At 32.9% G+C, this 27,524-nt stretch overlaps 1 protein-coding gene across 10 annotated transcripts in view; it reads left to right on the top strand.

The window, feature by feature from the left end:
• CCDC88A (coiled-coil domain containing 88A) overlaps nt 1–27,524 on the top strand; it is a 103,169-nt gene that overhangs the window by 68,551 nt on the left and 7,094 nt on the right. For 3 of the 10 annotated variants that reach the window (XM_072937714.1, XM_031675670.2, XM_031675677.2), the window contains exons 17-29: nt 890–1,031; nt 3,967–4,131; nt 7,741–7,902; nt 8,864–9,141; nt 9,367–9,510; nt 12,241–12,427; nt 16,401–16,546; nt 19,451–19,543; nt 19,661–19,875; nt 23,187–23,270; nt 24,278–24,481; nt 25,062–25,133; nt 26,089–26,169. In XM_072937714.1, coding sequence (XP_072793815.1) covers nt 890–1,031; nt 3,967–4,131; nt 7,741–7,902; nt 8,864–9,141; nt 9,367–9,510; nt 12,241–12,427; nt 16,401–16,546; nt 19,451–19,543; nt 19,661–19,875; nt 23,187–23,270; nt 24,278–24,481; nt 25,062–25,133; nt 26,089–26,169 — 1,973 coding nt within the window. Of the gene's footprint in view, nt 1–889; nt 1,032–3,966; nt 4,132–7,740; nt 7,903–8,863; nt 9,142–9,366; nt 9,511–12,240; nt 12,428–16,400; nt 16,547–19,450; nt 19,544–19,660; nt 19,876–23,186; nt 23,271–24,277; nt 24,482–25,061; nt 25,134–25,658; nt 25,746–26,088; nt 26,170–27,524 lie in introns of all 10 variants that reach the window. The other 7 variants (XM_072937717.1, XM_072937715.1, XM_072937716.1 and 4 more) reach the window with 6 other exon arrangements.

The raw sequence follows: 27,524 nt of genomic DNA on the forward strand, positions 1-27,524 counted from the left end.
ACATATATGTAAACTTAAAAAAAGTGCAATATACTGTATATATGTATTTACGTGAAATACAATGTATATGTACAGTTGAACTGTAATAATTCTACCTAATAAAACTGAAAAAGAAAAAATAGATACATATAAGTTAATTACAGTAAAAGGCAGAATATGATAAAATTTCTCATATATATACACTTCAAGTTTTTATTTGGTTTAGTCATCAGGGTTCTCAGGTATAAGAAATAGATTAATCTATAACTCCTAGTTTATGATTCATCCTCAAAAACTGTGTTCATGAACTATCTTTTTTGTTAAAAAAAAAATTAAGACTAATATAAATATTCGTGAGCCCACCCTTCAAAAATATGACAAATACTGACACTCAAATCTGTCTTCCTCTTCCCGTTGTGTATATTTGTGTCTTTAGTATATCATTCTCTTTTTTAATATTCTGCAAGTACTCTGTGCCCTGAAAACAAAGTTTTCAGTGAATTTTAAGTCTTAACTATTCATATATGTTTGTATAAAAATGTTACACATTAATATCATAGACAAATACTTAATAATATGATAAATCTATCCACCTCCTCTTTCTGTAGATTCTTATTATACAACTAAGAGGACTATTTTGAGACTCAGATTTCTAGATGCCTTTTTGAGTATTAATTTTTGCTTTTGACAACCTAGACTGTAATCTGGAGCTCTCTTTTACTCAGTGAGTTTTTTGCTCATTACCAGGAATAGTTTAAAAGGGGGAGTCAGCAGTAAGAGAAGGATAATTTAATTTGAAAGACTATCTTATAAGATCTATTTATACTACCAAAGTCTGTGGTCATAAACTATCCTTAAAAAGAATTTTATGACCTTCAGTAATGAACTAATTATTTTAATACTTGGATAGTAGGTACAAACTTTTGGAATCAAAGTTAGAATCCACTCTAAAAAAGTCCCTTGAAATAAAAGAAGAAAAGATTGCTGCATTAGAAGCTCGATTGGAAGAATCAACAAACTATAACCAGCAATTGCGCCAGGAGCTTAAAACAGTAAGTAACTTCCTTGGAAAGCATTTCAGTTGTTAACTATTTGGACAGAAAAGTGTAAAGTAGAAAATAAAAAGGCAATATGTGGGGAAGGGTATAACTCAGTGGTAGAGTGCGTGCTTAGCATGGATGAGGTCCTGGGTTCAATCCTCAGTACCTCCATTAAATCAGTCAATCAAATTACCCCCCCAAAAGGCAATATAATTTTATTAATAATTTGTCTATTTCTTCCTGTTTCTTAAATTTGAGAGTATTAAACAGATTTTTGTCAGAGAGTCTGTAATAAACTATTTTGTCTATGCACTATAATTTATTCTATCCTATTTCATGTGTGATTGTCCCCCATGCAGTTAGGGACATAACAAAATTGTGAGCATGGGATGGGAAAGAGGCAGGCATATTTCATTGGGAAAAGCTGTCAGTGTGGTACTTACACTTCACTTTGACACTTTTCCTATTGAGAATCCAGGCAAAAGTTTGATAGGCAAAGATACGGATGTGAGGATACAAGTAAAGGGAAATAGTATGTGTGGTGTAAGAAAGCACTCAATCTCATAAATTTGACGTCTTTTCTAGGTCTGTTTTCTTGTGATACTTGGAATTATTCAATGAAGTTTTTGAAGTAGGGGCAGCTGTCTTTTTCCCCTACATGAATAAATTAAAATTGAAGGGGATTGCCCATTCCATAGGGTTAGTGTTTGGTAGATTGGTAGAATCATATTATGATTTATTCTTCCTTTTAGCATCTCTGTAGTTACACCCAGAGTGGTTTTATAGTCAAACATTCAGACTAACAGATTTACTAAGGGCCACATTTAGAACCATTTGATTAGGAACACTATAGAAAATATAAGTTGATATTTATATAATATAGTAGGTCACTATCAGGTGTTCCTCTTCACATAATTGTCTGAGAGTCATCCTCTCACCAGATGACTGTTCAGGTGCAAGAAGACAAAATTCACATTGAGTATGTTGCGGAGCTGCCCTGGCTTTGAGGCTTCATGTTCCACAGCAGTCATCATCTCTTGCAACCACTCCAAAGGCATGGATTTAAGATCTTCACAGTCTTAAGATCTTAAGATTTAAGAGAGGGGAGGGTATAGCTCAGTGATAGAGCATATGCTTAGCATGCACAAAGTCCTAGGTTCAATCCCCAGTACCTCCATTATTTGTTTGTTTGTTTTATATAAATAATTTATTTAAAATAAATACTTCCCCACCAAAAAAAAAAAAGATTAAAGAGTTGCTGTACTCAGAGAAGTTCAAAGATAGAACTTCCTACTAGATATTTATAGTTCTCCCAGTACAACTGTAATTTACCAATCAAGGGTCTTTTTTCACATAAGCAATCTTGCCTGGCGACATAGAACATTCCAGTTTTATCGGGTTTCCAGAGAAACAGCTACCCCAAGGTGTTGTTTTCATGCAGAAAGGGGAAAAGGTTTTGTTTTCCATTTGCCCATACCATCACTGCTGCTGTTTGTCTCAGACATAAACATGGAACATAATTTGTTAGAGAAGAAATTATTGAACTTTGCTTAGTTAACATAAAGGATTATCCAAAAAATAAAGTAAAAATTTTTGCCCTATTAAGCAGTAACACTATGGTGCAAATAAAGTCAACTTCATGAAGCTACTAAGCCAGAAAATGAATGGGTTTTGAGTATGGGTTGATAATATGTGTATTTCAAGTCTGAAAGATTCTGATTAATGATACATAAGGTAAAGGAACCATTTTTGAAACTTAGTTGTGAGAACAATGGGCTAACATGAGAAGTTTTGAGTTTTAGTCTCAGCTCCCCTTCTTAATAGTGACAGATGTTTATAATCTTTATAAGCCTAGAAAAAAGATCCTGTGGGAAATTAATATAAAATAGGAGACTGGAAATAACATCACTCATCTGTTTTATTAGGGTGTTGAAAATTAAAAATGGAAAATCAGAATCACAGAACACCTATTAGATCACTTGCCAAGCTTTAAATTACATTCTGTCGTGGCATCTTTTTTCTTTAGTCTCACGTCATTATTTTCTAACTCAGTAGTAGGAAAGGTTGAGCCATAAGCTTTGTTGAGGTTGCATTAGACACTGAATTATTTTGAGCATTTTTTTCCTGCCTTAATAGAAAGTTTGGAGTTAATTTAGAAATTAATGATAATTGTTTCCTAGGATAAACTAGCGATTTGAGGTAAGGATAATAATAATCCATTTAAATTGAAGAGAGCAGTTAAGTTAATCAGTAAAATCTGCTAATGTAGGATGATGACCAAGTTGTTAGTTTTGAGTTGGCTCACTTAAAGTAGGATTTGGTTGTAATCACACCAGAAACCCTGGCTAAGATACATCTTTGGATTGCTCACTGTTCATAAAATGAATTAAAGTAATTATATATGGATCAAGATTTGAAAAAAGAAGTCATTTATTTATTAACATAGATCATTCTGGGCAACATATCTTTCCTAGAAGGCAAGATATATATAGATACTTCCTCAACTTTAGGTGTCTTTTTTAAGAGGAATTATTACATGTGTCAAGTCTTTATTTGTTCTTTACATGGGAATCTTTGAAAATTCTGTATCAGCTATAGATAGCTCTAAAAACAGTTGCTAGTATTTAGCAACTTGTCCATGTCCAGTTAATCTAGCCTTCAGTGGCATTTTCATCATAAACAATAGGATCTGTAATTACAAAATATATTGTAGGAATATGGCACATAAGAGGAGCATATTTAATGTTTCTAAAGGAGAAGATTTGCATTTTTATAAAGCATAAAGTGTGATCATAATAGCAATGATAATTGTGCATATTGTTTATCACATTTTAAAATAAAGTGTCTCTCACATTCACCAGACCATTGTAGAGTCTAATTAATTGTGATAAATATAACCTTGGAGGTAATTTTTCTCCCCATTAAAATATTTTAAATAATATTTTAGGTGAAAAAGAATTATGAAGCTCTTAAACAGAGACAAGATGAGGAAAGGATGGTACAGAGTTCTCCTCCAACGTCTGGTGAAGATAACAAATGGGAGCGAGAAAGTCAAGAAACTACTAGAGAGCTTCTTAAAGTTAAAGACAGATTAATTGAAGTAGAAAGAAATGTAAGTATTTTAGTAGGAATAAGGCTTTTTAGAAGTAAAGGATCATTGAGTTTATAAAACTCAGAAAATATATCTGATCTGGTTTTATAGCTTTGATCATTTCATACTTTAACTGATTTATTTTATAATATTTAAAAAGACGAAAAACTAATAATTTAATATGCGTTTCTTTATCACCCTTGTATAAGTCCGACAGCGAGCTGTGTCAGCCCTGTCTTTAAATATAACCCACACTCGTCTACTTCTCCCCATTTCTGCTGCTGCCACTCTTAAGTTACCATCATCTTTCATCTGGACTATATAGAGTATCCTCCTAACTGGTCTGCCCCCTTTCACTCCTGACCCAATCTGACCCATTCTCAATGCAGTAACCTAGAGTAAATTTTTAAAACATAACTCAATTCACGTTACTTTCCTACTTAAAAACTTCAGTGGCTTCCCATTTCATTGAGAATAAAATCCAGACTCTTTACTGTATCCATGAGATCCTTCTTGACATTTCCCTGTCTCTATCTCTGACCTTATGCCATATTACTCTTCTACACACCATGTTTATTAATCTAGGGATATTATTATCTGTTAATATCTGGAAAACATGGAACAGAGCCTGGCATATAATAAGTAAATTAATTCTGGTCATAGTGGTCTTTTCTGTTTGCCCCTATCTCAGGGCCTTTCTGTTTGCTTCCCCTACCTGGAACACATGGCTGGCCTCCCTTAGCGTTCAAATCTCATGTTAAATAACTCCTACAAGAGGTCTTTCCTGACCTCTTCTCCCAGTAAAGTAGCTATCCCCAAACTAAACCATTCACCATCACACCACTGCCTTGTTTAGTTTCTTCATAGCTTCTTTCACTGAAAAAATTATTTATTCATTTATTTATTGTCTACTGAAAACAAGCTCCTTGGAAGCAAGTAGCTTGTCTTTTGTTCACAGCACTGTGCCTTCAGTATGTAGAACAATGCTTGGTAGATAGCAGGTACTTAATAAATGTTTGCTGAATGAGTTTAGTAAATATTTGACAGTAGACGATTTTCAAATGAATTCAGCAACCATTTATCCTTCAAAGATGAATGAGCTTAAGAAACTTACATGGTAACAAGTAAAATAGTTGTGATTGTTATTATTGTTTTTTAAGTTAATATTAATTGAAAACTTTAAGCCATGAAGCCAGAAATTAATCTCCTACACTACGGATTCCTGCTTTCTTATCCAAAAATAATCACTGTAAACAGTTTATTTTTCCAGAAAATGTTTGTGATTTATCTGTGTTTAGAAATATATTTCTTTTACAGATTCACACTTGTGGGATCTTAATTGTATTTTTCAATTATATTATCTTAGAGATCTATTTTAGCAGATACAGATCTATATAGTTTTGTTTGATGACCACATATTATTCCATAGTGTGCATGTTACCATGATTTATTTAAATAAATCTTAAATCAGTGGAAATTTATTTTCAGATTTTGCTGCAGTGAAAATCCATGTATAACGTGTCCATAAGGTAGTAAATTGCTGACAGTAGAGCTGATAGGCCAAAGGGTTTCCATATATACATATTTCTGTGTGTGTGTTTAATTTTAGTTGATATCATTATACTAGCCTTTCAGAGAAACATCAATCTTTATTCCCACTAATAGAGTACCTATTTTTGCTGATTAACATTGGGTATGACCAGCCTTTTAATTTTTATTAAAATGATAGGAGAAAATGTTTTACTTTGTATATTTTAAATTGTTAGTGAGCTGTTTTTCATCTTTTTACATATTTATCAGCCATATATGAATACCTGTGTTTAGTTATTCGCAATATATATTTATATATATACACATACTTCACACATACATATATATATACACACACATGTATATATGTATATATACATGTGTGTGTATATATACATATATATACACACACATATATATATTTCAATCCTTTGGATTAATAATTACATTTCAGAAGAATTGGCGTATAAAGTTGTTTAAGATAAATCTCTTTTCTCATTAATTTCTGTATGAAGTTCTATGGAGGAGAAAAAATTTCTTGGTTCTCATATTTTAGCTATTATAGATAATGGGTTTATAAAGATGGCTACCCTACATTAGGCTGGTAATTTTTGTGCATTTGCCAGTAAATATATTTGCTAACCTCATATTTTTCAATTGTAAACTATTTCCTGCTCTGAGATACCCTTTCTACTCTCAGTTGTCTCTTCTATTCATTATAGACTATAGGAACTTTTCTTATTCCTGGAGATACCCAGACTCATCATTAGAGTTTGTACATTCTTTTTACTAAAGAGCTGAACTATAATAGTGCTTAACATATGTAAGTGAAAAATGGTTCACCTCTTTGGTGTGTCAAGATGGTATATAAATACCTCAGTAGTCCATAATTATTTTTGCATGTAATTTCTTTAATCCTTTGTATTTGATCAAATGATCAAAAGGCAAGTAATGCACCATCAGTACTTATTTTAAAGCGTTTTTCTTCCTCAGCTTTGATTTTATGGTATAAAATATAGGTTGAATCATGACTTGCCTTTTATACAGTGACATGTAGTATATATATCTTAAAAGCCTATAAAGTGAATGTTGTCTTTGTCCCATAATGTAGATATGATAAAAGTGATCTGTTGTGGTTCAGTTGTAACTTTTTTTGCATATTGCAACTATATATAAATTCTGGCCGTATTGTATATTGAAGTTTTATTTTGGTTTTCTAAGGGGTTCTTCCTTTATACTTTTTGATGCTAAATTTTTTATGAAATGTTATTTAGAAATAATCCTGAAAATGTAATATCCATAACAAACATTTTAATATCTGTCACATTAAATGTAATGATCTATAATTTGCATAGTAATTCAACTGTTTAACTGTAAAATTGAAATGTGGCCATATATACTGGAAAAATTGAAAATAATGTGTTTTGTTTGGATTTGCTCCAGAAGTCCTATAGATGGAATAAAGTTTTAGTCAGTGTTTTATACCATGAAAAAATCACTTAAGAAAATATGTAACATCTGTTATGTCTATTATGGACTGAATTTTTTAAACAGATGGTTAGATTGTTCCTGCTTCTCTTCCAAATATTTGTGTCTATAAAATACTTAATAGTTTTGCTGCTACTCCTGGGACCACCACACATATAATATGTATATATACACATACATCATACGTACATATCTACATATATGTATATTGCCTTTGGGCAGTTAGAAAATGTACACTGCATTGGCTAGACACATGGCCCCATGCCCTCTGGACACTTGAACAGCATAAAAACCATACAGTTGACAATCCCATTCTAGTTTTTTGTGTTAAATACATTTAGAATGGATATGTTATTTTTCAGACATTATAGAGCAGACAGGACAGAGGCACGTTAGTAAATTAAGGTTTTAGTAATATTACTTTCTTTTCCTTAGGTTAAATATCTTTTTACAGTTTGGGATGGGGGAAATGTTTTGTCTTTTCTCTTTTAAGATTGTTGGTATATTTTTGGATTATAATGGTAATAAATACTTGTACAACATTCTGGTATCTGTTAGACAGAAATATATTTGATACTGCTTTTGTTTTTAATATGTGTTTTCTTTATTAAGAATGCTACACTGCAAGCAGAGAAGCAAGCATTGAAAACTCAGCTGAAGCAACTTGAGACCCAGAACAATAATTTGCAGGCTCAGATTCTTGCACTTCAGAGGCAGACAGTGTCGTTGCAAGAGCAGAATACTACTCTTCAAACACAGAATGCCAAGCTTCAGGTAGAAATGTAATACTATGAGGTTATGCAACCAAACTCTTGAATTATGCTGTTATGCTATCAAAATAAGGATGACTAGACATGGTAACATTGTTGCTTAGTGAGTGAATTTAACAATTAGTTTAAGAAAAGCTGCTATGCCAAATTTTCAGATATCAGTATTTTTTAAAAGTCAGAGCCTCTAAATTAATAAATTCCTTCAACAAATGAAAAAATAAAGATAATTTTAGTTATATTTGCTTTATTGCCAGTTCAACAAGTTGATTATAATTAATCAGTTAGAAACTCTTGTTTTAAGACCATCATTGCAAGATACCCATCAGTTATTGGAAAACAACGCAGCGTGAGAGTTTTGTCTTTAGACTTGCGCTTAGTTCAAAGGAGCCATCTTACACTTAACACTGCCAGTGTCTTTTCAAATAGAATAGTCAGGTAGGAGAAAGTGCAACTCTGAAACCTCTTTAAAAAGCTGGGAAAAGAAGTTGCCTCTCTGATGCTAAAAGTTCTCTCTATAACTCTTTTCCAAACGATAAAGCAAATACTAATTTAATTTAGACTCGAGAAAATTTCCAGTTGAATTTCACAAGTAATTTTTTAGTTCTATCAACTTTAAACTTCTAGGAAATTATAAACTGGCATTTTCAGTTCTGTACCTTTTATGGAGTTGTTGCTAATCATCTTCATTTAAAATAATTCAACCCAAAACATATATATGATATATATCTTACACTGTGTATGTCTCATAATATATGTATTATGAGATGTATATAACACCTACCAAAAGTAAAAAATTAATGGTAGCCTTATTCTTCAGGATGCTAAAAATTCAGATATTCTTTGTATAATATGAATATATCTGCTGTGGTTTATTTAGCACTTGCTAAAGTTAACATCTTTTATTTTAAAAGAAAGAACAATATAAGCTATTTTTCTTATGTCTAATACAATATACATTCTTACAGGTTGAAAATTCCACCCTTAATTCCCAAAGTACCTCACTTATGAACCAGAATGCACAACTCCTAATCCAGCAGTCTTCCTTAGAAAATGAAAATGAATCTGTAATCAAAGAGCGAGAAGACCTGAAATCTCTCTACGACTCTCTGATCAAAGATCATGAAAAGCTGGAACTTCTACATGAACGGCAGGCTTCAGAGTATGAGTCTCTCATTGCTAAACATGGAACTCTAAAGTCTGCTCACAAAAATCTTGAAGTGGAACATAAAGACCTTGAGGACCGGTAATTTATTATCTTTTCTTATGTTATTAATTTAAAACCAGTTTTATTTGGGTAATATAATAAATTTTATGTATGAACAGATCTGAGATAGTTTATGTAGGAAACTTATATGAATTAACATGTTTTATGTGATTACTTATTAATAAATGACTCCCATTTCCTTTATTTCTATAATATTTTTTTCTAAGGAAATATAAACCAAATACATAACTTTTTTTTTTCCAGTTACAATCAGTTACTAAAACAGAAAGGACAATTGGAAGATTTGGAAAAAACGCTGAAAGTAGAACAAGAAAAAATGCTGCTTAAAAACAAAAACCATGAGACTGTGGCTGCCGAATACAAGAAACTTTGTGGTGAAAATGATAGGTAATAAATATTTATATATTTTAGTTTTGTATTATTCATTATATCCAAAGTGTGTATTGCCCCTTTGTGGTACCATTCATAACTTAGAATTTTTTGAAAAGACCCCAGACCTGTAAGTAAATTAGCCAGCAAAATCATGTAGCTAGTTATAGAATCACTCAGACAAAAACCTGAATGTCCTGTTTTCTCTCGTTGTTTCTCTCTTGATTTATTCAACTAATTAAGTTTTTAAGCCACTTTATATAACAAAATTTGTGTACGTTGTTAGTCTTTTGAAGTTGGTACAAGTGAGCAGTCTCATGATTTCCTAGCTGATTGATTTGTACTTTTATTTTTGACTTAGGTATTAATGGTCTCATATTGCTATGGGGTAACTTTTTAAAATTTGAAGCCTTGGAAAGATCAAAACTTACTAACTGGTAATCAGCCTACTTCATGAGGATATATTTTCAAAAAATTTTTAGAAACCTTTGAAAAATGTAAACAGCCTAAAAACATTTGTATTGCATTTACATTGCCATAGCTGAAGTGCTGAAAGACAGCACACAAAATTTAAATGGGGATCATTCATTGAGTATTTGTCCTATTATGAATATGATACATTCTGTTTTTAGAATTAAATATCTATTTCTTTTCCTTCCCCCAAAAACCTCCCTAAGCTTCTAGAGCCATTTTCATTTGTATGCTCCATAGTTTTTAATTCAGTAATTGTTACAACTAGAAATTCTGTGCTGAGCGATTTGAACTTTAACAGTCTCAACAGCAGGCTAGGATCAAAGAGGTTGTATTTGTGCAGTATAAATAATAGAAGACCAAATTGTGATAAGTTAGGATAGGATTAGGACAGGGTTTTTATTACATACCTAACATTGCCAGATGCATTTAGTGTGGAAGTCCCATCTTGAACCTAACTGGGATTCAAACCAAATTTGGACGTTTGGGAACTTGAGTAGATCTTCCAGAAATCTAATTGTATACATTACTGAGGAGTCTTTAGAGAAAAAACTTGGCCCAAATGTTAAGAAGAAATTGAGCATGGTGAACTTGAACCAGAAGATTATGTAGACTTGGAAGGGAAGAATGGTCCTGAGTAGAGTATTTTCTGTCTCTCTAAGGTGTTCTTGCCCAGCTTTTATGCACTCGTGCCAGTGTTCTAAGGGAAGTAAAGACTTTAAAGTAAAACCCGAAAGAGCTCTTTCACAAACAAGATTACACTGTATATAGCACAGGGAAATATACACAAAATGTTATGATAAATCACAGAGAAAAAAATGTGACAATGAGTGTGTATATGTCCATGTATGACTGAAAAATTGTACTGAACACTGGAATTTGACACAACAAAAAATAAATAAATAAAATAAAAACTATTTATGAAAACTTGTCAAACAAGCAATATCCATTCCTCTAGATAGCCTAAGTTTTAATCTTAGATAATGCCAAACCAAGAAAGTTTCTTACATGAGCAAGGTTGTCTTGCCTTTTTAGAGTTATGTTCACTGAATTGTGCGTTGGTGTTAATGTTCTCAGCTTTGAGGGACGGTGTAAAAAACTCTCCTAAAGAGATGATTTTAGTATTCGCCGTTGAGATGCTATTGAGAACATTGTATATTATATCTCTATATCCCACACCCCATGAAGCATCAGTAGGAAAATCTTTGATCTCCATGGGTATTGATATACTATGTTGGTGTCTGTATGTGTCAGTGAGGTTTGACCAACTGTTAAATTCAGGCATGTATTCATTCCTAGATTCAACCTATTTATGGAGCATTTATTGTTTGTTTTGATCTTGCCATTTTATTGTTTTGTACCAAGTCTTGATTTTTAGAATGTTTATTTTATTACTTATAATTCTTGTAAATTGATTCAAATTCTTTGGGAAGTGAGTTGAAGTAAATTATTGGATGTTCTGAGAAAATACTGTACTGAGCAAAAGTTTGCTTTGTTTGGCTGCCTTCTCCTTTTCTGGGTTCCTGATCTTAATGCCATTAGGTGAAGGTTGGTAAACTACAGACAGCTCAGCAGGCCAGATCCAGCCTGCAGCCTGTTTTGGTACAGCTCCGAAACAAAGAACAACTTTTACATTTTGAAAGGTGGTTTAGGAAAAACAAAAAGAAGAATGTGATCTAGATTGCATGCAACCTACAAAGCCTAAAGTATCTATTCTGGTCCTTTACAGAAAGAATTTACTGATCTCCCTTTTAAAGGTCAGTGGACCTTGTTCTAAAGGTATAATAGTAGAAAGAAAGAAAAGGCTATCATTTGGGTTTTTTAAAAAAAACAAAAATTTATCATTAATAACTGAAGACTACATAACTATGAATAATTTACCACAACTGCAGAAATCTCATAACTAAAATTTTCATCTAAGCGTGTATCTCTCAGTTATCCGACAATAGATTGATAGATTGCTATGTCTCATACTAGATTGATTAATTCACTTGATCTGATTTTTCTTTAGTTTTCCTGTTAAATTTTAGAATTATTGAATTCTCTAGGTTAATCAAAACTAGATTGGTAATTTTCTGTTTTGTTTTTTAAACATTTTCTAATTAAAAACTTGTCATCTAGTTTTTACAGACTAGAAACTGATTCTTGGTAAGTTTAGTCACTGGCAAAAGAATCTTACATTTTCTAAGTATGTCTGAATGTGATTTACAGCGTTTTCACATTGTATAAATCACAGTGAAAACTATTAAGAGAATCTAACGTGATTTCTAATTATAGGTTGAATCATACATATAATCAGCTTTTAAAAGAGACTGAAGTTTTACAAACTGACCATAAAAACTTGAAAAGTCTTCTAAATAATTCCAAACTGGAACAAACAAGATTAGAAGCTGAATTTTCAAAGTTAAAGGAGCAATACCAGCAGCTGGACATCACATCCACCAAGCTAAATAACCAGTGTGAGGTAAGCTTTAACAAGGTTAGTCGCTGTTCGCTGCCTTTAGGCATCATTGCCTAAAAAGTAAATAATCAGATTATAATGACAATAGCAGTGTATGTTTAGTATTTCTAAAAGAATTGGTCAGGGATAATTGAAATTCACAAGTAATTCAGAAAAACTTTCTTTATGATTAATTTCAACTTTTACTATCAGTTTAAACTTATATGTTCAGATACTTTGAAAATTTTTATCCTTGTTTAATGAAAAAAAAGTTTACTGACCACCTGGCATGCATTGATAAACCAAAAAGGTAAAAACTTCATCCCTTGTGGAACTTATATTCTGGTGGAAAGAAATAGACAATAAACATAACAAGTAAGTTTCAGTGTTTTGTTACATATGGCTGTATAGCAGTTTACCCCAAACATAGTGGTATAAAATAACCACTTATGCTCACAGATTTTGTTGTTCAGAATTTGAACAGGGACAGTGGGGCCAGTTTATTTCTGCTCCGCTTCCAGATGGGCCCTTAGCTGGAAGATTGAAAGGCTAAGTGCATGTTTGGTGGCTGATGCTGGCTGTCAGCTGTAGGCCATCAGTTTTCTCTTCACGTAGTCTCTCCCCATAGACTGATTTGGGTTTTCTCACAATATGGTGAGAACCAAACAGAAGCCATTTCTACTCTAATGATCAAGCCTCAGAAGTCATACAGCATCATTTCCCCTGCATTCTACTCATTGAGCAAGTCAAAGTCCCATCCAGGTTCAAGGAAAAGAGAAATAGATTCAGTCTCTTGATGGAGAATGGCATGATTCTGGAAGGCTACATGGACTGCAAATACGGTTGTAACCATTTTGAAAATTAGTCTGCAGCATATGGTATGTTAAAATATAAGTTATATACAAGTAAAAATGGAGTAGGGTAAAGGGGAATAAGGACTGCTAGGGTGGGTGAGAGAGTGTAGATTGAAACTGTAACTAGACATGATTGAAAAAAGATTTGAAGGAGATTAGTGTATTATTATGTGGATATCTGGGGAAAGAATATTCCAGGCCACCAGCTGATGCAGTGACCATAAGGCCAGGGGAATCCTGGTGTGTTTGAGGAACACTCAAGGAAGCTAGTGTGCCTGGAGTGGAATGAGAAGGGGGGAGTAGCAGGAGATGCACTCAGAGATAAGCCTGTGCCAGATGTGTTGCCTTATAGACCATTGTAAAGCACTTTTCTGAATAAAACAGGGGAGCCATTAGAGGGTTTTGAACAGAAATGACATCTGCCTTATGTGTGCAGTTTTATTCTTAACATTATTCCATGCCTTCCTCCATGATTATTTGATGCAGTGGTAAAAGTTTTGAAGTATAAAAAGGATCCTGAAAGCCTTAAATAATCCTTAAATTTTGTGATTGGTCCCTAAATCATTAAAGTTTGAATATAGCTTAACATTTCTTGGAACTTTTAGGAAACCAGCACTTAAGCAAACCCTTAAGTAGAATTAGGAATAGACTATAAGAAAAGTAATATTTAAAGGCTTTTTGTCTGAAATTATAAACCAACATAAAGGAAAATTAGTTTGAAATCATATATATTTAATTACCCAACAAAGTTCAGAAAGTATAGAACATTCATTCTGCCTGTGATTTATAATAAGTCTAAATAAAATATAATTGAATTAATGGATTACAAAATGGTACGTTGAGGAACATGACAGATCAACTCCAGAAATAATAAGATTGGACAAAACTATCAAAAATAACAATTTTAGGACTCTGGAATTCAAGCAAAGACATACAACAAATTGAGAAGCATTTATTAAAGAAAAACTACTCAACTTTGGTTAGGACTGTGGTTGTCTGAGACATTTTATCATGTGACTTCTCCCATTCTTAGTCCCTCCCCTTTTTCCAATACCTGGTAGTTCAGGTGAGGGGCAAGCCATGAAAACCAGCAACTCTGCTACTGGAGGGGACTGGCTTGATTGCAGCAAAGAACAGAAGAGTCCCACACCCAGGAAGGTAGTCAAAGGCCAACTCTCAGATACCTGAGGTTGGAATATTGGATGGGGCAAGTAACATACCAGCAAACTAGTCAGAAATTTAACTGGGAGATCCGAAGAATGAGACAGCCAGCCATAATGAATCTTGATAAGGCCCTTCATGTTGCTGGTAGTCTAAAGGCTACTCAGAAGAGATCAGAAAGGGCCCTAGCTACCTACTTATCCCAGGCTAATTCTCCTAACTTGAGTCAAATGCTAACTTTTGGCTAAGGGCGAAGTCATTATGATTTGAAGGGAGTGTAAAAATGAATCCACAGTGTAGGAGGTTGAAATAGTAGTTAATCTTTGTAGGGATGGGTGGTAGTTGGAAGAGAGCATGACAAGTGTTTCTGGAATACAAATGTGCTGTTTCTTGATCTGGATGCTGGTTTCACACATGTTCACTTTGTGATAATTGAGCTGTATATACACTTAAAATTTGTTTTCTGTGTATATGTTTTATCAGTTGTCTGTTGACATAGTAATGCTATGTAACAATCATAGAACCTCAGTGGTAAGGGACAGTAAACATATATTTTTGCTCATGAGTCTATGAGTTGGCTGAGCAGATGTGCTGATCTGCATTGATGTGTAGGCCAAGATTAGCTGATCTTAGTAGGGCTTGCTCCTGTGTCTGCAACTAGCCAGTACATACCCTGAGAGCTGACTGGACTAGGGTGACCCCAACTGGTATAATTTCTCTGTGCCCTGTGGTCTCTCATTCTCCAGTAGGATTCCAAGAGACTGAGTGCACCACATAAGCCTTTTGAGGCCTAGACTTGGAACTATCACACCATCACTTCCACCTCCTTCTCTTGGTCAAAGGTGTACCAAATTCAAGAGGGGAAGTAGATTCCACTTCTTGATAGGAAAAGTGAGAAGTCACAGCACAAGAGAATATAGGGAGGAAAACTATATTCAGGGTTTTTTTGCAGTGGATCTACCACATACGTTATATTTCAATTTAACAATATATAGATAAAACAAATATAGCACAGTATTTACAGTTGTTAGATCTAGATGGCTGTTTATGGATATTAATACCTGCTTTTTTCTACCTTCTGAGAATTTTTGAAATTTGGGGGGGGTGATGAAGGAGAGGAGAAGGGGTTGTTACTGGCATTTTTTAAAAATACAGATCTCTGGGCTCTACTTCAGACCTGCTGAATTCAAATGCTAGAACCCAGGCATCTACATTTTAAAAATGTATTCTACAAGTGATGCTAAATTTTGAGAATTAAAATTTTGGGCTTTCTGAGTTCTGCTGGAACCTCTGGTTCTAAGGCATCCTTCTAAGTTCTGCTGACTGCAGAGAAGAAGCAGCTCAATGATGCTAGCAGCCCAGCTACCAGTAATAATCAGTAGTAATACCACCCATTGATAAGATTACTTGACTCCCTTGGATCAAGCCATAAAAATTATACATAAACATTAAAGGTTCCTTGAAAACAGTGGTTGGGGGAAGAATGAGGTCTATGAAGTACCTACTGTGTGCCATAGATAAGACACCAGGTACTTTACATATATTATTTAATCCTTGCAACAGTCTTGGCGGGAGTGGGAGTTGTTATCCTCAATTTGTAGATGGGGCCATTAAAGCTCAAAGAATTACTAACTTGTTTAGCATTTCATAGCTTGCTTAAACAGAAGTCCAGAGATACGAATCTAGCTTTGGGCTCTAAGTTAAAGTTTTGAAGAAAGAAGTGTTTTTGGAACTAGATAATTTATTATGTGTTAAACCCAATGTCTGTGAGAATTAAGAAAATATATATGTCCAGCACATAATCCAGTACTTTAGCTGTCATTATTACTAAATAATCACTCATGTTCTAATCAAAGTAAAACTATCTAATTGTTCAAATAGCAGAAGACTTAAGTCTTTGTGAAGTTAAGTTGCTAAGTCTTGGTGAAAATGTTAAATGTAAATGTTGATATTTTAAAAAATAAATGTTTGTGTTTAAACAGTTGCTAAGCCAACTTAAAGGAAATTTAGAAGAAGAAAATCGACATCTACTAGATCAAATTCAGACACTAATGCTACAGAACAGAACACTATTGGAGCAGAATATGGAAAGCAAGGATCTTTTTCATGTTGAACAAAGACAGTACATGTAGGTACCAAATAATTTTGCACTCCAAAATATCAGTCATGATTTTATCATTGCCGTATCTGGTGGCAGAGTAAACAATGCTAATTTTTCTTAATTTTTGGCATTATTATTTCAAATTACATTTTTTGAATGCTTATATTCTGGGCATAATAACCAGAAATACTAACATGAAAACACATGAGTCCTGCTCTTAATAAACTATTAATATAAGCAAGAAATACAAATATTTGCTATAATAGAGGTATGTATAGGAAGCCATAGAAATACAGCAAATAGAGGGGAAGGAGTATCTTAGTCTGCAAAAGAAGGTAGACTTCCTAAAGACGGAAACTTGAGCTGAGAGTTAAAGGTTCAGTAGGAGTTCACCTGAGGAGTCACACGAGGCCAAGAGAGGAGCAAATGCAAAAATATGGGCATATGATGAAAGTGTATTATTATTATAATATAAGGTCTAAAAATTAATTCTTCTTGTTAGAGCAAAATTGAGGAAGAAGGAGTAGCAGAGAAGTGGCTAAACACTCAGGGGTCACTTTACAAAGGTTTTTCTATGCCATACAAGGATAGCTGAAAAATTTGAGCAGGGAGAAATGTGATCGGATTTGTTGTTGGGTTTTTTTTGTTTGTTTTTTTTTTAACACTGATGACATTAGAGTATACATTGGAGACTAGAGACAAGGAATAAGTTTTAAAAAGGTTGTTGCAATACTCTAGTGAAACTAATTCAGAAGCAGTGGTAGCTGAGATCAAATACAAGAGAAATGTGAGAGATAGAATTGACAGGGCTTAATTGTTAGTAAATTGTATCTTTGTTGAGAGTGGAGGAATCTGGTAAAATAAGAGGTTTTGGCCTGGGCAGCTCAGTGGATGACCTTTTATTATACTATGATTCACCTTTACTAAATTCTTCTCTTCCTCTTGTTGCCTAAATGAGAAGCTCTGTCGTATAATAGAAAGAGCACACATGTTGAAGTCAGACAGCTCTTAGCTTAAATCCCAATTCTTCCAATCACTAGTTATATGACTGTAGGTGAGTTACCTCATTTCTTTGATCTTTGGTTTCTTTTTCTCTAAAACAGAGATATAACACCTACTTCCAGGACTATCCTAAGGAGTAAATGAAATAATATGTGACTTTCAAACATGTACATAATGGTGAACCCCACGGCACATACGAAACCAGGATACACCATACATTTTTTTGAAGTATCAATTTTATTATAAAACCTGGGGCAGGGAACATTATTTTTATATTAATACACAGGAATATCATGATATACCTGTGCAGAAGGTAAAGTTTGCATGAACTTTTAAGGTAAATGTAAAGCTTCAGAGAAGTTTCACATTTGTGGCTGGCCAGTTTGGATCTTCAGTCCTTTCCATGACTACTTGTATGCCTTTACTCTCTGCCATAAGAGGTATTTTAGCTTAAGAAGCAGTGAGTGTTTCTAAAGCTCTTGGCATTTGAGTTTCCTGCTCTTTAAGCAGAGGCATTATCCAGCACTTTATCATGTTAATATTCTGACCCTTGATGAATAATCCATTTCCAAGGTTTCAGTGATTGTATCTATACCATTGGCTTATAAATATTAGTATCTATTCTGACTTTTTGTGTTTAAATTTAGAATACCAATTTTATGTGTCAGACTCATTTCTAGCTGAATGCCTCTGTCACATGGTCCTAGCAGGAGTGACAGTGAATGGGTGGTACTGAGAATTTGGTGGTCCCTGATGATATTTAGAGGCCATGTGCTATTTGCACTGTGATATAACTAATAGCAACCTCTAATCACAAAGCATCTTCTTCCGTAGAAACTCTCAGATCAGTTCCTCCTGTTTCCCGGTACCCTAATTTCTCTCTCCCATGAACTATACTACCCCATTAGCCTCCTGAATGTTTTCTTTGCCCCATCCTTTCTGATATATCCTATTTCATTATTGAGTTAAGGTATTAAACATAGATTTCATGTCACTTTGTAATGAAACCTTCAGTATTTCTGCTGTTCAGCAAAATCTAAACCTGAAACTTCACTACTTCCTCTCAGCTAAACTGTTTAATTTAGCATTCTTATTTTTTCTTTTCAGTCTATCTAATATGGCCTTTTTCTTCAGGAGACTTTCTTTGGTCATCCAAGATAGAAATATTTTTCCTTTTATAAGTTCCTATGATACTTCCACAGTACTTTTATTTTGGCATCCCTACTATCTTGGATTATAATAGTCATTTATGTATATATCTTCTCTCTCCTACCGTACTCTAAACAGCTGGGCTACTTCTTACTCATCTTTATATACACCTCATGCACTCCTCATTGTAAATGATCACTAAATGTTTAATAAATAGTATTCTTTAGGATCACAGTGTTTTTAGATCATTTTACTTTTGTCTGTGGTCTTTGATGTTTCCCTATGTAATACATACTGTTAACAATATAAAAATGAAACTAACATGTAGTCAAGCTTAGTATATTCATGCATTGCTGGAGACAGGAAATTCTCTACAAATAAATTAAGCCTACATAATTCTACCATAAAGGAAAAAATCTGTTTGCAGGAAGATGTGGTTGCAAGATTATTTATTGTTTCTGTAATTATAAACAAACTATCCAGCAATTTAATATCTTGCCTATATAAATTATAATAAATCACTATTCCAAAAAATGATTTGAGATACCAAAGATCCAAGAATAGGGGACTTGTCAGTGTTGAATATAATGTTTAATAGCTGAAAAAGATGTTGAGGGAATTCTTTTGTCATGATGAGATTGTAATATGGAAAATTTTCTTCAAACAAATAAATCCTGTTGGAGAATTGAAACTTAGATCATAGTCCCCAAATAATTTAATATCATTCATAACTGTATAAAATATGTTGCATGTCCTAAAATGTAATTTTTATTTTTATAGTGATAAGTTAAATGAATTAAGACGACAAAAGGAGAAATTAGAAGAGAAAATTATGGATCAATACAAATTTTATGACCCATCTCCTCCTAGAAGGTACTATTTAACTTTTTTTGTTTGTTTTTATTTTGAAAAAAATGAAAAACTTCTGATTTTGAGAGGGACTTATATGTTGAATTTTAGACTGATAAGAATTTTTAATTATTTTATTAGGAGAGGCAACTGGATTACTCTAAAAATGAGAAAATTGATAAAATCTAAGAAAGATATTAATCGGGAACGTCAGAAATCTCTAACACTAACACCAACCCGCTCAGACTCCAGTGAAGGATTTCTTCAGCTTCCCCATCAAGATAGTCAAGATAGTTCTTCAGTAGGTTCAAACTCTTTAGAAGATGGCCAGACTCTGGGGACCAAGAAAAGCAGCAGTGAGTGCTTAAACTCTTTAAACATTTGTGATCTCTAGTATTGATTTAGAATCCTTTCTAAAGGTTTCTTTTAAATAACTTCAACAGTTCTTTGGGATAATAGTCTGATGAATGCATTTCTTTTTAACTATATATGACTTTAAAATTCACTGCATACTGCAGTACTGCATAACTACATGATTTTCTCTATTTTGTGTTTAGAGAAATACCATACACAGAAGCACCATCATTTGGCCAGGGAGGTAAAATAGTATAGAAAGAACAGTGAAATGAGAGCCAGAATACCTCTGCCACTTGCTAGTTCTGTTAATATGGGCAACCTTTTACCTTTGCATCATACTTCATAAGGCGATTTTGAGGAGCAAATGAGAAATTTTAAGAGCTCATTTTCATAGTTATTTATAACTAAATAGAATAATAAGGCTTTTTATAATAAGGTTTTATTCATACTTTGGTGTCAAATTGGAGCAAAGTTACATTGTAGGAAGCAAAGAAAAATAGATATGAATTTGAAGAGAATGTTATTCAATTATTTAGAAATAATTGAAGGTTATAAGAGTTATTGAGAGATTGCTTATAAAAGCTTCATTTAAAGTAAAGTAGATGTGGAGATATAAGTCTATGTATAAACTTGTGATTTAATTTTTAAATTACAAATGTAGAAGTATCACATCATAACGTGCCCTGTACAATTCATACTCTCTTCATTTCATTACTAGTGTGCTTAGCCGAATAGCAAGAGCAAAGTAAAAGCCTAAAGAAATGTATTTTAAGAGAAAGAAAAGAATCCAGTGGTAGGCCTTTTGAAGATATCTGAAAAGTTGACTGCTAGCAATGTTCTTATAAAATATGTAAAGAGGATACTTTGAATCCACTCACACTATCACCAGAGTTACTAAGTTTAAAAATATACATGTATATATTTATATATGTATATAAATGTACAACCATATTATATATAATGTATTTCATTACTATTCTTTTGAAGTAAATAGGCAGAAACAGCTACTACCCAGGGTAGATTCTCCATATGGGCAGCTATCAAAACACTTGTTTTGTCTTCAGGAGAATTATCTCTGAAAAGACAGTATTTTAGGATATAAGAGATTAGACCTTCATTATAGGCTTTATTTCAGACTGCAACCACAGCACCCTAGAAACTAGAATCCATAAGTAAGCAACCAAAAACATAATACACATAAATGAATACGTATTCATACATACATCCATACATATGTGTCTGTGTATTAGTCTCAAGAGAGTGGTTTAATCTTATATATCCACATAAGATTAGTCTTGTCAGCCAAATCTACATGAAACCTCTGAGTATTATAGAGAGATCATCAAGTTTTCCTTAAAAAGGTGCCAGATGATCAATTTTATCTGCTACCTTTAGATATAAAATACCTGACACCTTATTAAATGAGAAATGGTAATGGGTATACTTAGTTTTTTTAATTAAAGATATTTCAATTCAGATGTGAGAACATACGTAAGAAAGGCATGACAGTCTTTTCTGAGGTCATCGTGTTTGTTTTAAATACAAATCTGTCATACCTTCATACTCTATGCTAAACATCCAGAGTAAGAATCAGAAAAAAATGAATAGTCTCCTTTCTAGCAGTTGTTCAGTCTTAAAATTTTTAAAATAAACACAAAAGCCAGCAATTCTAACAATCCCTTAATTTCAGTATGGTTTGGGAAGAGAACATTGTATATCTACAAACTAATTGTCATGAGGATCACATTTCACCACTGACAAATGTGAAACTCAAAAATTCTATCCGTTTTGGAAGAGTGTCTGTCTGTCAGTAAAGCAGTCTATGGAAAACAGTTGAAAACAGAAGAAGTATCTAAACAAGACAACATGTGCATGCTGCAACCACTCAGCTTTGTTTTAGCTAAGTGTCCATTTTTACATTGCTTTCAGTTCATTTCTTTTTAATCATTGAAAACAGCTGTGTTTACCAAGCTAGATAAGAAATAAAAGCTTAAATGAATCATGACTATTCTTATTAGCAATCAGATAAATAAGTTAAAAAGCTGTATGTCCATTGCATTCTCCTTAATGAATGATACTTGTCAGTTTATCAAAAGAGCTTTGATTGTTTACAAGATGACAGCAAACTCTGAGAAAGAGCATAGTTATTAAGGCTGTATATAATATGCTCTTAAGTCTTTATGCAGATTATTTCCCTAGATCCTAAAATGTAGGCCAAAAACATGTAATAATTTTTTGTATTAAAATTTTATTAAAATGTAGCTTGAGAATGTTACTGACTCTTGTGAACACCGAATTTTTATGTTCATGACTCCTACTGTAGTTTTAACCCTAATTTTCATTTATAAAATTTTCATGCATAGTGCTACCTTTTATTTTTTTTAATAAAGTGACCCACAAAGCCCTTCAAAATATCTAAAAATGTTATAAATACATATTTTTCTGTCTTTTTTTTTTTTTTTGCTTGCTTGCTTGCTTTAGGATACCTCCTTATCTTTTAGGCTTATCAGAGCTTAGTGCTAGCACTTATTACTACTATCAAAATACTCTTTTTTTCCTCTTTCTTGCAGTCAACCTTTTGCAAAATGATATTATCATGATTGCTTATGTCATCTCTTGAAAGACTTCCCTCAGAAGAATATGTATTTCCATGGTGCTGCTAAATAATGCACGAGAATTCAGTTTAAACCAAGAAGTAATTCCCTGTTTTATTTATTAAAGTTCAAGAAAATAATGAGTTTTTAATGAAGATCATAAAAGTTTTTTTTAGATTGTTTTAAATATCCCCTTGGGCACCCTAGTTTTTTGTTGAGGCATTTTACCCTCTTATAGGATGTATATTTTTCTAAATCACTTTTTTTCCAAAATAAAGCCTTATAATTTTAGGAAGTTAAAGAAAACAGAGGATTGAAAAGCCTTCTACATTTTCATCATGTATACTCTGTGGTCCACCAAGAGTGGCCCTAATTTTAAAGGTATATCATTACAACTTAATTAGGAAAATTGTTCCTTCTGTAAGTAGTTCTAATCAGTTCTTGTATTTATAGGACTTTAGTCATCAAGCTTTTAAAGTATATGTTCCTCATCATTGTCTTCAGTGCTTTTCCAAGTATTTTAAAGTATCAAAGTACATATTTCATATTTCATTATCACTCAGCAGCACGAGAATTATAGCTTTAGTTTAGCATACATAGCTGAAACTCAGACATTCATTTCTGTCCTTAATTTCAACATTTAACTCCCATCTGTTCTTCTCCCTTTTTTCTTTCATTTTTCTGTTTCTGTTTTTCCTCATGCTCTGACATTAAAGTGGTTGCACTGAAAAGACTGCCCTTTTTGAGGAACAGACCGAAGGATAAAGACAAAATGAAGGCCTGCTACCGTCGTTCCATGTGTAAGACTTTATGACAGTTCAGCTTCTTTCAAATGACTACACTGGCTTCCATTACTAATTTTTCACTAACCATTCTCTGGACTGCGCCAATTTTCTTATTTTGCAAAGTGCAGTCTTCCTCTAATACAAGGAGCTGGAAGAATTCTTTTTTTCAAAACTGGCACTGAATTTGCATGATATGTATGTTCACTTATACATATACATGCAGATATTTACTCATACATGTAATATATTTGTAAATTTCTAGTGCTTTCTAAAAGTTGCCAGAAAAAAAAATCTTTAATTTTATATGTCAGAGATTTTTTCCCAAAGAAATTTACTTAAAGAAAATATAACAGAACCTTTAGTATTAGGAATTTATTTCCTCAATGAACTAGGATTAAATAAATAAATAAGTAAATAAATAAATAAAATGGCCTATAACCCTTGAAAATGTTTGTCATTTTTTATATAATAATACTTTTTTTTCTTTTTTAAGTGGAATGGGTAATTACATAATCACATTAAATATCTGTCACTTTGGATATCCTCTCTTTCAGGTTTTTATTGAATGGTATACTTATTTGATTCATAAAATGAATAATTCCTTCAGTAACCTGCTCTGACCAAGGACTCTTTATCATTTTCAATAGTGATGCTGTAAAGAACTGCTCTCCATCTTACCTTTATTCATTCCATTTTTGTCACCACCAAACCACATTATGAAGGCTTCTAATTATATTGCACATCACTGCTCAAAAGCATGGCAGTTGTAGAGTAAAATTCCTTTTCCTATCTTTAAAGGGGGTGGAGATGGGATAAAAATATTTACCAAAGTTTATCAGCCTTTGGCCTACTCATTTCATTTAGCTGAATGCATGTCATAATTCAAATGACCTTATGGTTATAGTTTTTAATGTTCACTTGCATTAATCCATAAACAAAAATCAGATCATTTATAATTCAAAATGGAAATAAGAGCAGATACATTAACCATGCTGATTCATTTGCTTTCATTTGCATCCCAGCCATGAATGACCTGGTGCAGTCCATGGTCCTAGCAGGAGGACAGTGGACAGGTAGTACTGAGAATTTGGAGGTTCCTGATGATATTTCAACGGGTAAAAGGAGAAAAGAATTGGGAGCTATGGCCTTCTCTACTACAGCCATCAACTTTTCAACTGTCAACTCTTCTACAGGCTTCAGATCCAAGCAGTTGGTTAATAATAAAGGTATAGGCCGTCTGCTATTTGCACTGTGGTGTAACAGGAATTTTAATTTGACTTTCCCATGTGTACTTTTTTGACAGCAACAACCTGAAATAATTATTAAGACAATCTGGATTTGATCTGAGGGAATTTTCAAATCATTTCAGAAATTTAAAACATCATACAAATAACTAAAATCTTTCCTAGACCTTTCATAATAAACAGTTAATGAATGAACAAGACATGGAAAAGTAAACCAAGAAAAGGAGAGAGTGATAGAAGCTTTAAAAAAAAACAACTAAAAACCCTACAACATCAAACAGAGAGAGAACCATGTAGAACCACCCAGGCTCTTGCTTTGCTCTGCAGGGTCACAGGGAAATTGTTTCAGTGCTTCTGATATTTTCCCTAAGCGAGTCAACTTTCATAAGAGTTATTCTGTTTCTTACTCCTACTTTCAGTTTCTGGTTGAGTCTATCAAATATGTTAAATCAAGATGTATTATACATGATTGAAAAAGAATTTCCATATTCTGCATAAATAAAATTTTATGATTTTTCTTTGTTAAAAAATATTTTTATATCCATTTTGCTATTTTATGTAGATACTACATCCTTTGAAGATGTAAGTCCACAAGGTATTAGTGATGATTCTAGTACGGGATCAAGAGTTCATGGTAAGATATGAACTTTATTTAGAGAGTACATATTACATACAGAATGAGAATGCTAAGATTCTTGCATTGAACTGGTGAATGTGGCATTGCCAGCAAGCATGTTTTCGCTAACCTGCATCTCATAGCTACCTCTGCCATTTCTTCAAACCTAATACTTCCTTTTGCCTTTTTTAAGGTTATTGCTTCATCTAGTCTCTGTTCTAGTCAGGGTCATTTATAAAGTATGCCTGCACAATGCTTAAAGGTAATTTTGTTGCCATTTTGGTATAAAGTTAAAGTTATAAGAGAGAAATTTACCATTGATTTAAAAAATATTTACTTTGGTAAAGGATGAACTCTAAGAAACCACATTTTCTGCAGTGTTCATTTCAGATTTTTTAGTTTCTATCTGGAAATCACATCTTACCAAACTAAATTATTAACAAAAAATGGATAACATGTTAAAGGAATTTCATATGTAAGCAAGACTTTAAGAAGTAGGATAGGGCCATCTTAACTGTGCAATTGTTTCCCTTGTATGGATAGGAATACAGGATAGTAACTGTGCAGATGCTCGTATTCCTGCTGTTCGTGGCATCTCTGCAATGTGCAGGGTTCCTTGTCTGATCTGTTGTAAGTGACCCAATCATTAGCTTTTTATTTTTTCCCTTTTCTTTTTTGGGGCATGTCATTCTGTTCAACTAAAACAGCCTTGGTATCCATCTAGAAATCCATTTCTAAGTCTAATTATGCACTTTGCCTTCTTTTCTTTGACTCTCAGTTATTGTCTCAGAAATGTCCTGTTCTCAACTGTTTAAATGCCTTTGGTCTCTAATCTATAAGATTCAACTCTTTGTGGGCATGCTCAGTCTGTGAAAGTGCATGATTGCCTCCTCAGAGCATTCTGTGATCAGAATGTAAAGTTCAGTGTCTTCAGCTGGAAGTTTTATCACTGTCTCCTGATTTTCTCATTTAGCTTCGAGACCAGCCAGCCTTGATAGTGGCAGAACATCCACTAGCAATAGCAATAATAATGCTTCACTCCATGAAGTCAAAGGTATGCTGTAGGTGAATTTGTTAATATTTAACTCCATCCATTTCCAGATTTAAAAGTGGGAGATTGATGGAGTTTCTGGGTTAAAGTATGAAATCCAAATCAACTATGCTTTTGGACATAGTTCCTTGGAATACTTTATATTTCTCACATTGTAATACAAATGTACTTCAGTGTATACAGATGTAAAAACAGGAGCAGTCATTTTGGTTTCCATTTTTCATCTTCATAGAAAAAATATTTTTATTGTGATATTTATATTTCAAGAATATCTGTAGGTCCTTATTTTACTCATGTTTTGTCTTTATCATAAAAATGGTTGTCCTTAATTTTCTCATGATGCATGTACATTGAACTCAAGTGTTTTAGAAATACTTTTAGCTTAATTTATTCACAAAATGAGGGGGAATTTTTTTTTAATTTGAGAAGACAATTGTTTGTGGGTGAGTATGTGTAACAAGAGCCAAATGGACAACTATAGCTCATATAAAGAATTAGTTCAAGGTAGTTTTTCCCTTAATTTTTTAATATGCATTTCAAGGTGAAGTTTTTCCTGTATATATCAGGAAGCATTGACTAATACTTTTTTCCTTAAAGGTATACTGCCTACTCAGATTCTGAAATTGTTAAATAGATTATAAAAGTTTGTTAAAGTAGTTATTCTCTACAGTCCAGAATTGTTAATGAGTGCATTTGTTCTCTAGCTTTTAGTGTTATAAAATCATTTTGTGTCAGTTGTAATTTTATTTTATAACTAAAGCTATGACTTTTTTGCAGTGATCTAAAAAATCTGATTTCAAGGGGGGATTATTTTTTCATTTTTATAATCATGTTCTTTTATCCTATAGAAAAATACAGTCTGAAAATATTGTCTTTTCTGATTTGAAAATTAAAATTTTTTTTTTTATAAAATGTTCCATATCTCGTGCCAAAATCTTTCATGACCCGCTTTATTCTCTGTGATTAGGGAACCATGGAAAGTTGCATTTTCTTTCTTCATGCTGTACCTATACCATTTGCTCTTGATCAAAATGAATAAGCACTCTTAAGGAAGTATAAACTTTAGGGGGCTTTTTTCGAAAGGTAATTATTTGTATTCTGTACAGTTGCTCAACCTCAACTGAGTCTTTTAAGGCTGTATAGACACTATACCATGGAAAGCAGGGAGAATCAGATGATTCAGACATTAAATAAATAATAAAATACTACATATCTGATTTTTTATTTTTACTGGAATTTTCTAAGTAATTAAATTATGTCTCCATTTGACTTTCCTTAGATGCCTGCTCTTTAAACAAAAATATGTATTTCTTTAGAGTTGTTCATTTAGGATGAACAGAGAAGCTTTTAAGTAGGAA

This window comes from Vicugna pacos, chromosome 15 (assembly GCF_048564905.1).
Source record: "Vicugna pacos chromosome 15, VicPac4, whole genome shotgun sequence".
NCBI classification, from domain to species: Eukaryota; Metazoa; Chordata; class Mammalia; order Artiodactyla; family Camelidae; genus Vicugna; species Vicugna pacos.